Source organism: Mytilus edulis, chromosome 2 (genome assembly GCF_963676685.1).
Source record: "Mytilus edulis chromosome 2, xbMytEdul2.2, whole genome shotgun sequence".
Lineage (NCBI taxonomy): Eukaryota > Metazoa > Mollusca > Bivalvia > Mytilida > Mytilidae > Mytilus > Mytilus edulis.
Genome location: NC_092345.1, coordinates 57,702,948 through 57,717,622, shown reverse-complemented (window position 1 = coordinate 57,717,622; position 14,675 = coordinate 57,702,948). Strand labels below are relative to the sequence as shown.

The window sequence follows — 14,675 nt, the reverse complement described above, 5'->3', positions numbered from 1 at the left end:
TAGGAGTTATCTCCCCGCGTCCCCTTTTTCTTGTTATCACTATATCTCGAAAACCGTAAAAGATTTTAGCAAACTGTTTTCACCAAATTGTTCGTCTACTCTTGAGAATGATTTGGTATATTTTGACTTGAGTGATCGGAAGACATCTTAGTGGAGTTATTTCCCTTGGAAAATTTAAGATAGGCGATTTGTTGGATAAATTCATACGTTATAAGTCATAGAGGCCTACAGTCTTTTGATATGAAGTCCTTGGTCCATTTAAAGGAATTTAAGGTCAAGGTAAAAGGTCAAGGTCAAGATCTAAATTTACAATTTTGCTTGTTATCGTTATTCCACAGAAACTGTGACAGTAAATGATATGATGTGTTTGCCAAATAACTGTTTACAATAAGGCGCAACTTCAACCTATTTCAGTCAAAGTGTTTTGGTTAACCCTTATAGGAGTTTTCTCCCCTTATGTATTTCAAATCAGTATTTCTCCACAATACAAGTGATTGACCTCCGGTCTTCCGTTTTGAGTTCACTGACATATATATATGACCTTGAAATTGAGATCAAGGTCGAAGGTCAAGGTCATGTTATAAATTTTGAATTTTGCTTGTTATCGTTATTCAAAAGAAACTGTTGCAGTTAATGATATGATTTGTTTGCCAAAGGAGTAGGTTCAGTAAGACCCCTTTTTGGCCCCAAAATATAGCAGTTTTACAAAATTGTGAAAATGTAATCTTTAAGCTATATTTTGGAAAGTATAATGCTTCTGCTACATAAATATGGGCTGTTTTTGACAATACAATGCACAAATATCGCGTACAAGCATCATTAAGTCATGCTAAATTACTGAAATCTTCAAAATTTTAGCATTTTGGTCAATTTTTAGACGGTTTCCGTCTAAACTGAAAGTGGCCGCATTCGTGTTCATTCATAATATTGAAATGGAAGTTGTATTTGATAATAATACAAAACATATATAAAGGTTGAGGATGAACACGGATGCGGCCACTTTCATTTTTGACAAAAACCGTCTGAAAAGTGACGTTTTTTGGCATATTAAATAGATTTTTCATATTTACGCTTGAATCAGAGCGTTTGTTATGACTAAATCAGTTAAAATCTTTTACTTAAACTAATCGAATCAATTGAAGTAGACACTTAAGTGTTTAAAAAGTGTCCAAAAACTTTCGTTAAATGAACCTGAAATTTGAGGCCAAAATCGGTCCTTACCGGACCTACTCCTTTCTGTTTACAAAAAGGCGCAACTTCAACCTATTTCAGTCGAAGTATTTTGGTTAACCCTTATAGGAGTTTTCTCTCCTTATGTATTTGAAATCAGTATTTCTCCACAACCATACAAATGATTGACCTGAGGTCTTTTGATTTGAGATCACTGGCCTATGACCTTGAAATTGAGGTCAAGGTCAAAGGTAAATTTGACATTCTAGATTTTGACCTTTGCTAAAAATTATTTTCTGTTCATAGTTAAACAATTAAGTCTTCTGCATATACCTATCAATCTTATTTTTTTATATCAATTTGAAGAACCAAATTATATCAACAAGGAGTGACATTTTCTTACATCGTTTTTTAAATTTCATTCTTATTATCGAGGTGGAAAGACCTTCAATTGTTCTCTGAAGAATTGGTTTTTAATTATTTTTTTTTTATTTTTTTTTATTTTTTTTATTTTTTTTTTTCTTCTGCCGTCCGAGATGCTTTTTTGTCTTACAACATATCGAATGGATTTTTTGGCCAATGATGTTGTACAGTAATGGAGGTTTCAAAACTCATCCTGTGTGATCGAACACTTATTCTTATAAGAGTTATCTCCCAGCGTCCCTTTTTTCTTGTTATCGCTATATCTCTAAAACCGTAAAAGATTTTAGCAAACTGTTTTCACCAAATTGTTCGTCTACTCTTGAGAATGATTTGGTTTAATTTGACTTGAGTGACCGGAAGACATCTTAGTGGAGTTATTTCCCTTTGAAAATTTAAGATAGACGATTTGTTGGATAAATTCATACGTTTTAAGTCGTAGAGGCCTACAGTCTTTTGATATGAAGTCCTTGGTCGATTTGAAGGAAATTGAGGTCAAGGTCAAAGGTCAAGATGATGTTCTAAATTTAGAATTTTGCTTGTTATCGTTATTCCACAGAAACTGTGACAGAAAATGATATGATGTGTTTGCCAAATAACTGTTTACAATTAGGCGCAACTTCAACCTATTTCAGTCAAAGTGTTTTGGTTAACCCTTATAGGAGTTTTCTCCCCTTATGTATTTCAAATCAGTATTTCTCCACAACCATACAAATGATTGTCCTGGGATCTTTTGATTTGAGATTACTGACCTATGACCTTGAAATTGAGGTCAAGGTCAAAGGTCAATTTGACGTTCTAGATTTTGACCTTTGCTAAAAATGATTTTCTGTTCATAATAAAACAATTAAGTCTTCTGCATATACCTATTTATCTTATTTTTTTATATCAATTTGAAGAACCAAATAACATCAACAAGGAGTGACATTTTCTAACATCGATTTTTAAATTTCATTCTTATTATCGAGGTGGAAAGACCTTCAATTGTTCTCTGAAGAATTGATTTTTAATTTTTTTTTTTCTTCTGCCGTCTGAGATGCATTTTTGTCTTACAACATATCGAATGGATTTTTGGCCAATGATGTTGTACAGTAATGGAGGTTTCAAAACTCACCCTGTGTGACCAAACACTTATTCTTATAGGAGTTATCTCCCCGCGTCCCCTTTTTCTTGTTATCGCTATATCTCTAAAACCGTAAAAGATTTTTACAAACTATTTGCACCAAATTGTTCGTATACTCTTAAGAATGCATTGGTTAATTTGACTTGAGTGATCGGAAGACATCTTATGGGAGTTATTTCCCTTTGCAAATTTAAGATAGGCGATTTGTTGGATAAATTTATACGTTATAAGTCGTAGAGGCCTACAGTCTTTTGATATGAAGTCCTTGGTCCATTTGAAGGAAATTGAGATCAAGGTCAAAGGTCAAGGTCATGAAATAAATTTTGAATTTTGCTTGTTATCGTTATTCCACAGAAACTGTGATAGTAAATGATATGATGTGTTTGCCAAATAACTGTTTACAAAAAGGCGCAACTTCAACCTATTTAAGTCGAAGAGTTTTTGTTAACCCTTATAGGAGTTTTCTCCCCTTTTGTATTTGAAATCTGCATTTCTCCACAACCATACAAGTGATTGACCTCGGGCCTTCCGATTAGTGATCACTGACTTATGACCTTGAAATTGAGGTCAAAGTCAAAGGTCAAAGTCATGTTATAAATTTTGAATTTTGCTTGTTATCGTTATTCAAAAGAAACTGTTACAGTTAATGATATGATGTGTTTGCCAAACTACTATTTACAATAAGGCGCAACTTCAACCTATTTAAGTCGAAGAGTTTTGGTTAACCCTTATAGGAGTTTTCTCCCCTTTTGTATTTGAAATGAGTATTTCTCCACAACCATACAAGTGATTGACCTGGGGTCTTTTGATTTGAGATCACTGACCTATGACCTCAAACTTGAGGTCAAGGTCAAAGGTCAATTTGACGTTCTAGATTTTGACCGTTGCTAAAAATTCTTTCTAGTTCATTATAAAACAATTAGGTCTACTGCATAAACTTATTAATCTTTTTTTTTTATATCAGTTTGATTTACCACATTATATCAACATGGAGTGACATTTTCTAACATCGTTTTTTAAATTTCATTCTTATTATGGAGGTGGAAAGACCTTCAATTGTTCTCTGAAGAATTGGTTTTTAATTCATTTTTTTAAATTCTATACTTGAAACTTATATATAGGAGAAATTTATTCCTACGTTTTAAGTGTCTTACATACTATTGATGTCTATCATATTATATGTGTTGTTTGACAAACTCATATATCAACTGAAATTTTAAACTTTTTTGTAACTTTATCACTATATTCAGTGAATGAATTTATTAATGCTAACCGAACACGTGTTTTGTTTACTACATGTAATATTACATATGGGTGTGTATCTTACGGCGTTTTGATTGGATTGGATGATGAAGAAAGGACAATTCAACAGATCTGAGATATCTTTGTTTGTGGATTTGATGAATAATGCCCGCAATGCAGTATAATCATTATAATAGAATAGTATTAATAGCACGAAATCTAATTTCTCCCGAAAGCATTTCTTGTAAACACAACATTATCTTGGTTAATGTTTTTACTTATAATGGTTATTCTAATGTATGTGCATCAAAGTTAGTTAAGATGTCCCAAATTCCCAGCCATTTTGAAATGAACGCAATTGTGTTGTAAAATATTAGACTATTATATAATAAAATAATACTAATAGTTTTTACTTTGTAAATGGTGATGGACTGTATAATTGCATTGGCTTATGTGCAAAAAGTTGACAAATAGTTTGGTTACTAAAAGTAAAATTTTGCGACACCTCTTAGAGAGCCTGATCCAACATACAAGTGTTTATTATCTTTATAAACAGGTTTTCGGTTTTAGTTAATAAATTCTCTATATAAAAAAGAAGATGTGGTATGAATGTTAATGAGAATACTCTTCACACATGACCAAATGACACAGAACTATAGGGCATCGTACGGCCGTCAACACTGAGTAAAGCCTATACCGCATAGTCAGCTATGTAAAAGGTCCGACATATATGTTCATTTGAGTCTTTAACAAATGATGACATAAGGTCCTATGTTATAGCTTGCTGTTTAGTGTGAGCCAAATTGAAAGATCAGGGGTAAAGGCCGTTCTTTGACCTATATATCTATTGTTTACCTTTTTATACAGTGCAATTTGGATGGAAAGTTGTCTCATTGACATTCATGTCACATCTTCTAATTTAAATAAGGAGGCTATTGATATTCCGTTGTTGATTTTGACACTTCTACTTTTCGTAAACAACATACAATATTTAATTTACGTGGATGTATTATATCTGATAAATCCTGTGAACAGTTTTATCAATCTTATCATTTATGCATGTTCTCTTTTTACAGTGTTTACTTCTTTCCCTCCTAAACAGCTTTGTACACTACCTTATATGGCTATGGATTAATTTGCATACCAAACATCTCGGCCATGTACATGTTGGTAAAAATAACACGACAAAAATATTTACCATGATAGTAATTGACCAATCCAATAAATACAATATCCATTTATATACTAGTATTTCAAACCGAGAGCCACCTTATCTTTTTTTTTTTGGTAATTTCAATAACTTGAAAAGCGAATTTCCTAGGTAAAGTTCTTTTTTTTATAAAATTGAGAATGGAAATGTGGAATGTGTCAAAAAGACAACAACCCGACAAAAGAGCAGAAACAGGCAATGCCACCAATAGGTCTTTAACATAGCGAGATAATCACAAACCCGGAGGCCGGCTTCAGTTGGTCCCTAATCAAAATTGTGTACTAGTTCAGTAAAAAAATGGACGTCAAAATAAATTTCAAAACATATACATGTAAATGAAATAAATTTTTAAAAAAAAACTTACAAGACTAACTCCTGACTTAGAACGTGACTGTTTGTGTAAAATTGCGGCGGGGTTATTACTCGATTTATTTCACTTGACCGGGCGGAGTGTAACCGGTTCGCTCATAATTAACCAGTCCATCTATTATAGATAGGTGTTTTAGGATGAACTCATCAATGAAGTGTCCAGTCATTGTTTTGTAAATTCCTTTGGTGACACTGATAGGTAATTAGAAATCCGTAATAATTATAACGGCAATCATACTTATCACACACATCTTCAAATAGACTGTCCCTATGCAAATTAAAACGTAAGCTCCGCCCGATCAGTTTAAATAACATTGGTAATACACATGAAATATATACCGGAATACTCCCCCTATACCTCTAGCTAAAAAGAGTTGTGAATGAAAATGGAGAATATATCAAAGAGACAACAATCCGATCAAAGAGCAGATAACAGCCGAAGGGCAGCTAGTTAAGATTAAAACAAACACATAGCCAAACGCACAGTATAACTCAGTTTAAAAGAGTTCAAGTGCGATGTCAGAAAAGAATATTTAATTATAGTTAATAACAAATTCCACGTGTTCTGAAGTGATAGTAAACTCGTTGTAACCTACAATGCAATGTCATTTAGTCGATATCATTGGTCAATTTCTCAGGTGCAAGTTTATATATTCTGCTAAGAAATTATTTGGCAAATGTATTCTGACTTTAGATTTCAACTGGTCCTGACCCGCTGAGGAATAGTCATACTCACTGTATATGCATACGATGTATGATCAAAAAGGTGTATATGTATTAAAAGAATAATAGAACAATTTTTGAAATATTATGTGACGATTTTATCATACCAGTACGGAAATTATATATTCGTCGTTTACCACAGATTGGCATTACTTCCAATGTCACTCCATTGTATACTGCCTGGCTCGATTAAATAGGACCAATGACAAATGCTAACAATAAGTATCCTTTAAACCGAAGCTTGGTGTTTTCTATGTTTGAACGCAAATCTTTTTTCGTTTTTTCTGCTGTACATATTCAGCAAAATTGTTTTGAAGCTTTAGTTATTCTAGTATTCTTGATGAGTTTATTCGATGCCACTGTTGGTGGAGGTTAATTCCCTGTGGCTATCACCAAACCACTAGTCACCTGGTCTATTTCAGTGTTGACAAAAAAAATATCAATGAAATGGTCATTATTATTAATTAACCGTTTACAAAACTTTTTTTCAAAATACCTCTGGAATAGATTTCCTTTGTTTTATTTGGCAAAACCTTTCGTAATTTTGAGTCGTCAATGCGTTAACTTCATATTTTGTGTGTGGTTTTTTTCGTTTATTTTTATTCGAGGGCCACTGGCGAGTCTTTTGTAGACTAAACGTGCATCTTTAATACATATGAAAGATTAATCCTGTGATATCTATGATACGTTTGTTCTTCTATTACACACTTTTGAATTTCTAAACGTCCACTCTTTGTTTTTGTTAGATGTTATTCTGGTTTGTATCGATTCTGTATCGATCTGATTAGTTAAGCCCATTTAAATGATTTGTATAGTTTGTTCTTATGTTGTACTGTTACACAACTGATCCAGATTAGATGGAGAGTTGGTGCGCCTTCAAACTAGTTTGACCCCGCCACATAATGTATGTGCCTCTCCAAAGTCAGGAGTCTATGATTCAGATGTTGTCGTTTGTTGCTGCATATCATATTTGTTTTTCGTCAATATTTTGTTTATAAATCAGGTCTTAATTTTACTCGTCTGAATTGTTTTACATTGAAAAAAAATGTCTTTTACGGGCCTTTTATAGCTGACTATGCGGTATGAGTTTTAATCATTGTTGAAGGTCATATGGCGACCTATAATGGCTGTTAATTTCTGTGTCATTTTTGGTCTCTTGTGGAAAGTTGTCTCATTAGATAGCATACCACATCTTCTTATTTTTATATCTAAATGACATTTCATTTAAAATTTGAAGATCATTAGTAGAAAAAGAGATGAGATGCTGTGTTATACCACTTTAACATTATTTGAAGCTTATGTAATATTCAAGGTTGATCTATATGAGAAATTCACCAGAGTGTTTCGAATATATTGTGTAAGAAAAATGTATTACATTTCAACAAGTACTATGAGTTTGATATAGATTATAAAACTACAAAACCATAACCGTGAAGTATCTTCAAGCTTAGACAATTTCAGTATATTTATCATGATGATTAACATATTGTCAGTTACAAGAAAAGTTTCAACTGCATCAAACAAATTAAGTTGGAAATTGTAAATTTTAATTGGACAAATCTTATATTAATTGTCACTAGATTTAGTTTGAACCTACATTAGACAAATTATACATAACAAATAGGAAAACAGCCATTCGAGAATGCCTGGGTTTTTCTCTAAAGAGATTAAGGATTTGTTTTCCGTAGATCTATATAGAGCTTGTGCAGCAGAATTTATTGGAGTGTTATTGCTAACGTTTATGGCAATGGGAACAGGTATAACCAGTCCCGGTGATCCCGTTGCTGCTTCAATAGAAGCTGGTTTCTTTATTGGTTGTGCAATTAGAATATTATCCACTGTCAGTGGTGGTCATGTTAATCCAGCTATCAGTGTGGGATTTCTGGTCCTTGGACAAATAACAGTTATCCGTTTTATATTTTATTCCATCATACAGACACTCGGGTCTGCGGCCGGTGCGGCTTTACTTAAAGCTATAGTACCTGCCAACCAGACAACCAATGACTTAGGAATAATATTTCCTGCCTCAGGAGTGAACGACGCACAGGCAATAGTTTGTGAAATGATTATTACATTCTTTTTGCTTTTCGGAACATTTGCCATGATTGATCCAAAGAGAATAGACGTAAATGGGTTTGCACCATTCCAAATAGGACTTATTGTTGTCATCAATATATTTGCCACTGTATGTACAATTATTTCTAGAATTTCGTTCTATTTTATATGTTTTTTTAACTTTAAACAAAATTCTAAACACAATTTATATTCATGTATTAATCGGCAAAATAACTCGAAGTAAATAAGAAATGACAATTTTAACAGACCCCCCCCCCCCCCCACCCCCGGTCCCAAAAAACTGTAATAATTTCCGTTTCAGAAAAAATCAAAATGTATATAATGGACAAGTGAACATCTGACCAGTATTACTAATTTAAAATACTTTAAAATTTTGTAATTTCACAATTTTGAGAGAGAAAATATGGGACAGGGATTCCTATAATGTTCATACTTACATGTGTTACATGTAGGTCACAAACAGGTGAACTGTATTAATCTTCTGATTGTACAAAATTACAAACAACGCATCTGTTCCTTATTGGCTATAATAAATGTAATGTTTGAAACAGTAAAAACGGTCATTGACATATAAAATTGCAGTCACTTTAAACTGTGACTAATTTAAAATTTACCTACTACTGAAAGTCCCAAGGTTTCATCTAGTTCTAGTAAATGGCTTTATAACTAACTAAAGTAAAAAAAATACGAAGGCTTTTACTCTTTCTTAAACTGACGAACCGATTTCCATTAACAATCGCCATCAATACCAATGGGAATGGTTACTAGCTAGGAATATTATACATGTATTTAAGACACCTGTCGTGTGAAACACAAAACGTTGATCTCTAGAGGTCTTAAACTCTTGGTGCTTTTAGTACATGTCACAAGGGTTAACTGATGTGTATATATAAATGTGGTCACTAGGCTTCCCTCCTACCACAGTAGAACTAGTGCTACAGATGAACCGGGTGTCCATTTAGTTGTTCGAGCTACATAAATACATAGCCACTTCCAATCCGATCGGGGACGTTTATTCTGGCATCTCGTTAAGAAGAGTATCTCGTTCTTCGGAAGAAAGGGAATCTTTTGATAATTTTTCGAGGGTCATAGGCGATAAAGGAAACATTCGACCCGAATCCGACATACCCTTTTTGCCAGTCTATATTTCCCGCTCGCCTTCACCCAAGAAGAACCTTCCTGTTAAATGTATAACTAAATTGTTCTTGTCCTGAATACTAGTATACATGGACCATTTCCCATGTCTGATGTTAAATAATCAATAAATCAATCAATTAATTTCTTTTATTTGTGTTTTGTTATTGCTGTCTCGTTAGCCAATCATTTTTTTTATTTGTGTCTCTACCTTGCTTTCTGGTTGACAATATCCGAATATCTCCTTCGTATGAGTAGTAAATTATTTTTGTTTAATCTTTATCCAATTTTCCTACATTTAAATCTTTTATCATTTTTAAAAAAAATGCTTTTAAACCAAAATAATGAGATCATACGTACATGTAGGTAAAAGTATCAACATAACAGATTAATGTTACTTTATATACGCTACAGTGATGTCTGTCTTTTTGTAAGTTATATAAATCTCGAGTGTTTATCTTTTTATATGTAAATTTGTTATTACAATGAAGGTATATTTTGTTCAAGGCGTGTATCATGTATGTATATTCAATAACAAATGTATATGCAAATTCATGCTACTGTGATACTAGGATCTTACATTTTTCTTTTAGTTCAACCTATCAGGTGGCTGCATGAATCCAGCAAGAACGTTTGGCCCATCAATCGTAGCTGGTATATATGACAAATCATGGGTATGTAATTATATCTTCAGTATAAATCACAAAAGTTTACAGCAAATAGTGATACTTTTTGACGTTTTGTAAAAATATCATCTGAGAGTTATACAAAATCACTCAGAGACCACTTACAGAACATGCAGAAAGGCTTAAAATAAAAATATTCGACACATATGATGTGATTTATTAAAGATATGAGAATAACAAATATTGGGGAAGGTTTACACACGTTAAAGTTTTACTTGCCGTTGCTGTTTTTCTGTAGTCTGCAGTATAAGTGTGTTGTTTGTTCTTTGGTTTTCGATACTAATAATACCGTTATACCGTTATTCTGAACATTTTGTTAGCCATCTTATCAAAATTAAAAGTAGATTGTTGAGAGTATGAAGAAAAAAATAGTTATGCTCATTTCATTTCATTCATCAACGAATCGAATGTTGTATTTTGGGCTTTTTTTACTGTATGTCATTTGGAGAATTTGGTTGATTGACAGTTGCTTGATTACCGTCAAGTTGCCAAAAAATAAAAACACACAAATACTGAACTCCGAGGAAAAATCAAAACGGAAAATCCCTAATCAAATGGCAAAATCAAAAGCTCAATAGTTCATGCACATTCAGAAGTAGTTTTTTTTACTAACCAGAAAATAAACGTTACGTTTAACTTAACTCTCCTTTCAAAAATAATACTTTAAATTAGCTACTTACAAATTTTAAGTAATTAATCGGAATGCCCTCAAACAATTTTTTGTTTTTTCTCTATGATACAAAAATTAATGAAAAAACTAAGTTTTAATGATAAAAATATAAATACCAAGTAGACAATAATAGATAGACTAAAATATGTTAAATATGTTAAATATATATACAATTTTTTTATTTAAATACAACTCTTGAAAATTCAAAAGGTGTATGGTTGTGTACAGACATGTGCAACTTTTTTCTTGGTTTTAAAAATACAATCGATCTCCCTTTTTACAAACCGTTTGGTTGTTTCAAGATGACCTTGTGTTACATTGTATATGTATAAAGGCCAATGTGTGACGGTCGTTTATAGTTTACTCTTTAAAGTTTTCTATCTCGACTTTTGTTTTCGAGCATAACTACATGTGTGTATTGGATTCTTCTACATGTACCTCACAGAATGAGGTTACTCACTATAATACAGTTAGGTGAAAATGATTTGTGGTATTACTATGAATTGTTATCACAACCTTTTTTATTTTGATAACAGATTTATTGGGTCGGAGATATGACTGGGGCAGTTTTGGGAGCTCTACTTTATGACAAAATCTTCTCTACAACAGCATGTAAACGTTGGATAAAGTCAGACCTCAGAAGATGTAATGCAAGTAACGAAGAGAGTGAGACCTTCGACGACAAACTGGCCACTTATAAAAAGACTGGACCTGACGAAAATAGTCATGAAATGTTTTAGTTTAATCTCGTAATTGGTTTTTAATAATGAGCGATTTCTGAAATAACATGGAATATTGAAGGAAAGTGTTTGTTGCCATTGTTTATAATTCGATTCGCTAGGGTTTAATTAATTCTCCTTACATGTTCAGATGTTATATAGAAATGAAATACTAGTATTTTATCTATTTTCTATATTAAAATATAGTTCAATGATAATTTACTTATTACATTATATTAATGGAATAATGATAAATCGGCCAATAGAGTATGTAGAATTATTGGGTTAATACATGTAATTTATAATATAGTTATACATTATACTTACTTAATTTATATTCAAATATGTATACATGTATTAATATTTGAATTCATTTTAAATATTTTTGAAAATGAATTCCCTTGTAAAGAAAAAAGACTTGAAAATTTACCTTAACTTCAATTTTTGTTGTACAGCAATTGGGCGATTTTCTTTTCGTTTTCTTTTTTGATATGTTCCCATAGAAACAGGCCTTCCATATGAATTTCAAAGCTTTTATTTGAATGTTTCATATGATGTATATGGGAATTGCTTATGACGTTTAGCTGCAAATGCTATCCTAGTTCTTTTTTTAAACATAAGTTGGTAATATTCTGTTTGTTTGTTACGTCGTCTTTAGTAATGCCCGCGTCACACTGTCCCGATTTTTACGCCGATGGCAACACGATAATGGAAATTTTCAAAATCGGGACTGATCGTATCCAGATCGGGCTATTCGTAGTGCCATCTTTAACCATCGTAGAACCATCGGCCACTTTTTCTAGCCTTCGGGGACAACTTCGGGAATGGTTCTAAATTTTTTAACATGTTAAAAAATCCCCGAAGGTGCGTCCGATGTTGAGGGTTCGTATTGAGTTCGTATCACCATCCTCACCATCGTAATGTCACCGGGAATGCATCTTTGAACATCGTATTGCATTCGTGTTTCCATCGTTTCCATCGGGCAGTTTTGACATTACGATGTCTACACGAATGAATCACGAAGATACCCGAAGGTCTTACGATGGCAACGCGACTTCGTGAAGACCTCGTAATCCCGTCGTGTTGCCATCGAATAAAAGTACGAAGGCGACAAGATGGAACTACGACGGTAATAAATCCAGCTAAATATAAGTTAATTTTCGCGCTAAAATACATTTAAAGTGCCATGCGCGATATGCACTGCTCAGTCTAATACGACAGTTAAGAAAGACGTTCACAAAACATGGAGCTCATATCATATGATTCTATGAGAACAAGAAAGGCGACAGCGTTGTTTCTATTAATTCAAATGGAACAAGAAGAGCAGCTATTACAGGCTCAAGATTTACTTTTACAAGTCAAATATTATTTCAAAAAGTTTGTCAATTTTTCATATCAAGTAACATAATGAAAATCATAAACGCGCCTCGTACACCAACACTGCAGGTACACGTATATAGGGAAACCAACTTTTTCTTCATTATTCTGATTTTTTTATGTATCGTCTGAGTTGTTGTCACACGAATTTTTACTCCATAACCATTTTGTTTTTTATATGTCATATTTTGCCGCATTTGTTGCTTTCCCCACATCCTTCCTTTTGTCTATAGTATTATGATATTCTCCTGTAAAGAGCTCTTTTTGAATAAAAGGGATCAACGAACCCATTACCTTACCTTTAAGATAGATCAGTAAACATGGGCATAAATACTGGTGATTATTCAGACTAGTGCACATATTTTACAGTTCAAACAAGTCAATGCCGAGCGTGGCATCCCCTCATATGTAACATATTGGGGACAAATATGGACACTATATTTGTATATGACACATGCAGAAAATGGTAAATTGAATATGCATATTTGATACACATAAACTATTTTTTTAGAAATCAACCAAAACATTCAGTAACTGGAAATACCTTTAATATTGTCTTTAGAACCAGCAGGTAAAAAAATGAGCAACCAATTTCCTGTGTATTATGCTATTTCAAGGAGGAAAAAAAAGTCCATCTGCATGACCTTGACCTTTGGCCTTGAACGTAAAAAATGTCAGATCATTACAAGGAGGAACAATATACCAAATGTGGTTAAAATCTTTTGAAGCATGTTGGTTTTAGAGTGTCCACAAGGGTGATATTGCCTTGAATTATAACTGCCACTGTGACCTTGACCTTTGAACTTTAAAGTCAATAGCGCTTAAGATATTCTTATAGAGTAACACCATACCAAGTTTTGAGCATTTTGGTTCTAGAGTGTCCATAACAATTTTATCTACACGCAACTTACATGTAGTAGGCGAGGGGATAATAAACTAAGTTTTATAAGAATTAGACAAAAAGATCGATTTCCCGCCATGCATGGCAGACTTGTACAGAAACGATATGTTGTCGAAATTCTGTTCGTATCTTTTAGACATCGAATGGCCATCGCGCCATCATCGTAATCCATCGTGTAGCTTTCGTAATCCATCGTGTAGCCTTCGTGATCCATCGTGTAGGCTTCGGCTGAGATATGAAGCTTAAATACCCGTCTTCGGTTAACCTTCGTATGTCCATCTCTTGCTGTCGTATATAATTTCGGCACCATCGTATAGACTTCGTTATTCATCGTACTTGCTTCTGTCACTTTTTGGTATTTTAACGAGATCGGGACCAACTTCGTACGAACTTACAATTTTCGCATTCGGGTGTCCATCGTATATAAAAATCGGGACAGTGTGACGCGGGCATAAAAAATAACAATCCTGCAGAAACAGAGTTCGCTTTAAAGTTTTAAACATTTTAATTTTATGATATTGATACCGAATATATATATGAGATTTGCATGTCATGTTTTAATTGGCTGCAACAAGCTTAAAGGAGATACCAAACACCTAAGCTGCATGTGTAATCGGATTTTTTTATTCTGTATATTTTGTAGTAAAATATCATTATTTATTCCATATTGATAAAACTTTAGTAGGTTTTTCTATATGAATGGGATTTTGAATAAATAAGCATATTCACCTGCGGAAAAAGGATATTCACCGCGCATAACGTCGCGTGCTTTTACCTGCACTATTTTGGTAAAAAAAAAACGATTGATGTACAATTGGTTTTGGTTAATAATTGCCATTACATACATTTCTCTCG

General features: G+C 33.1%; 1 protein-coding gene across 1 annotated transcript; it reads left to right on the top strand.

Moving 5' to 3' along the window:
* Positions 1 to 7,887: 7,887 nt before the first annotated feature.
* Positions 7,888 to 11,785, top strand: LOC139510928 (aquaporin-like). The gene is made up of 3 exons (XM_071297481.1): positions 7,888 to 8,442; positions 10,061 to 10,141; positions 11,360 to 11,785. Exons 1-3 carry the CDS (start codon positions 7,900 to 7,902, stop codon positions 11,561 to 11,563), a joined length of 828 nt encoding a protein of 275 aa, XP_071153582.1. The 5' UTR covers positions 7,888 to 7,899; the 3' UTR covers positions 11,564 to 11,785.
* The last annotated feature ends 2,890 nt before the right edge of the window (positions 11,786 to 14,675 follow it).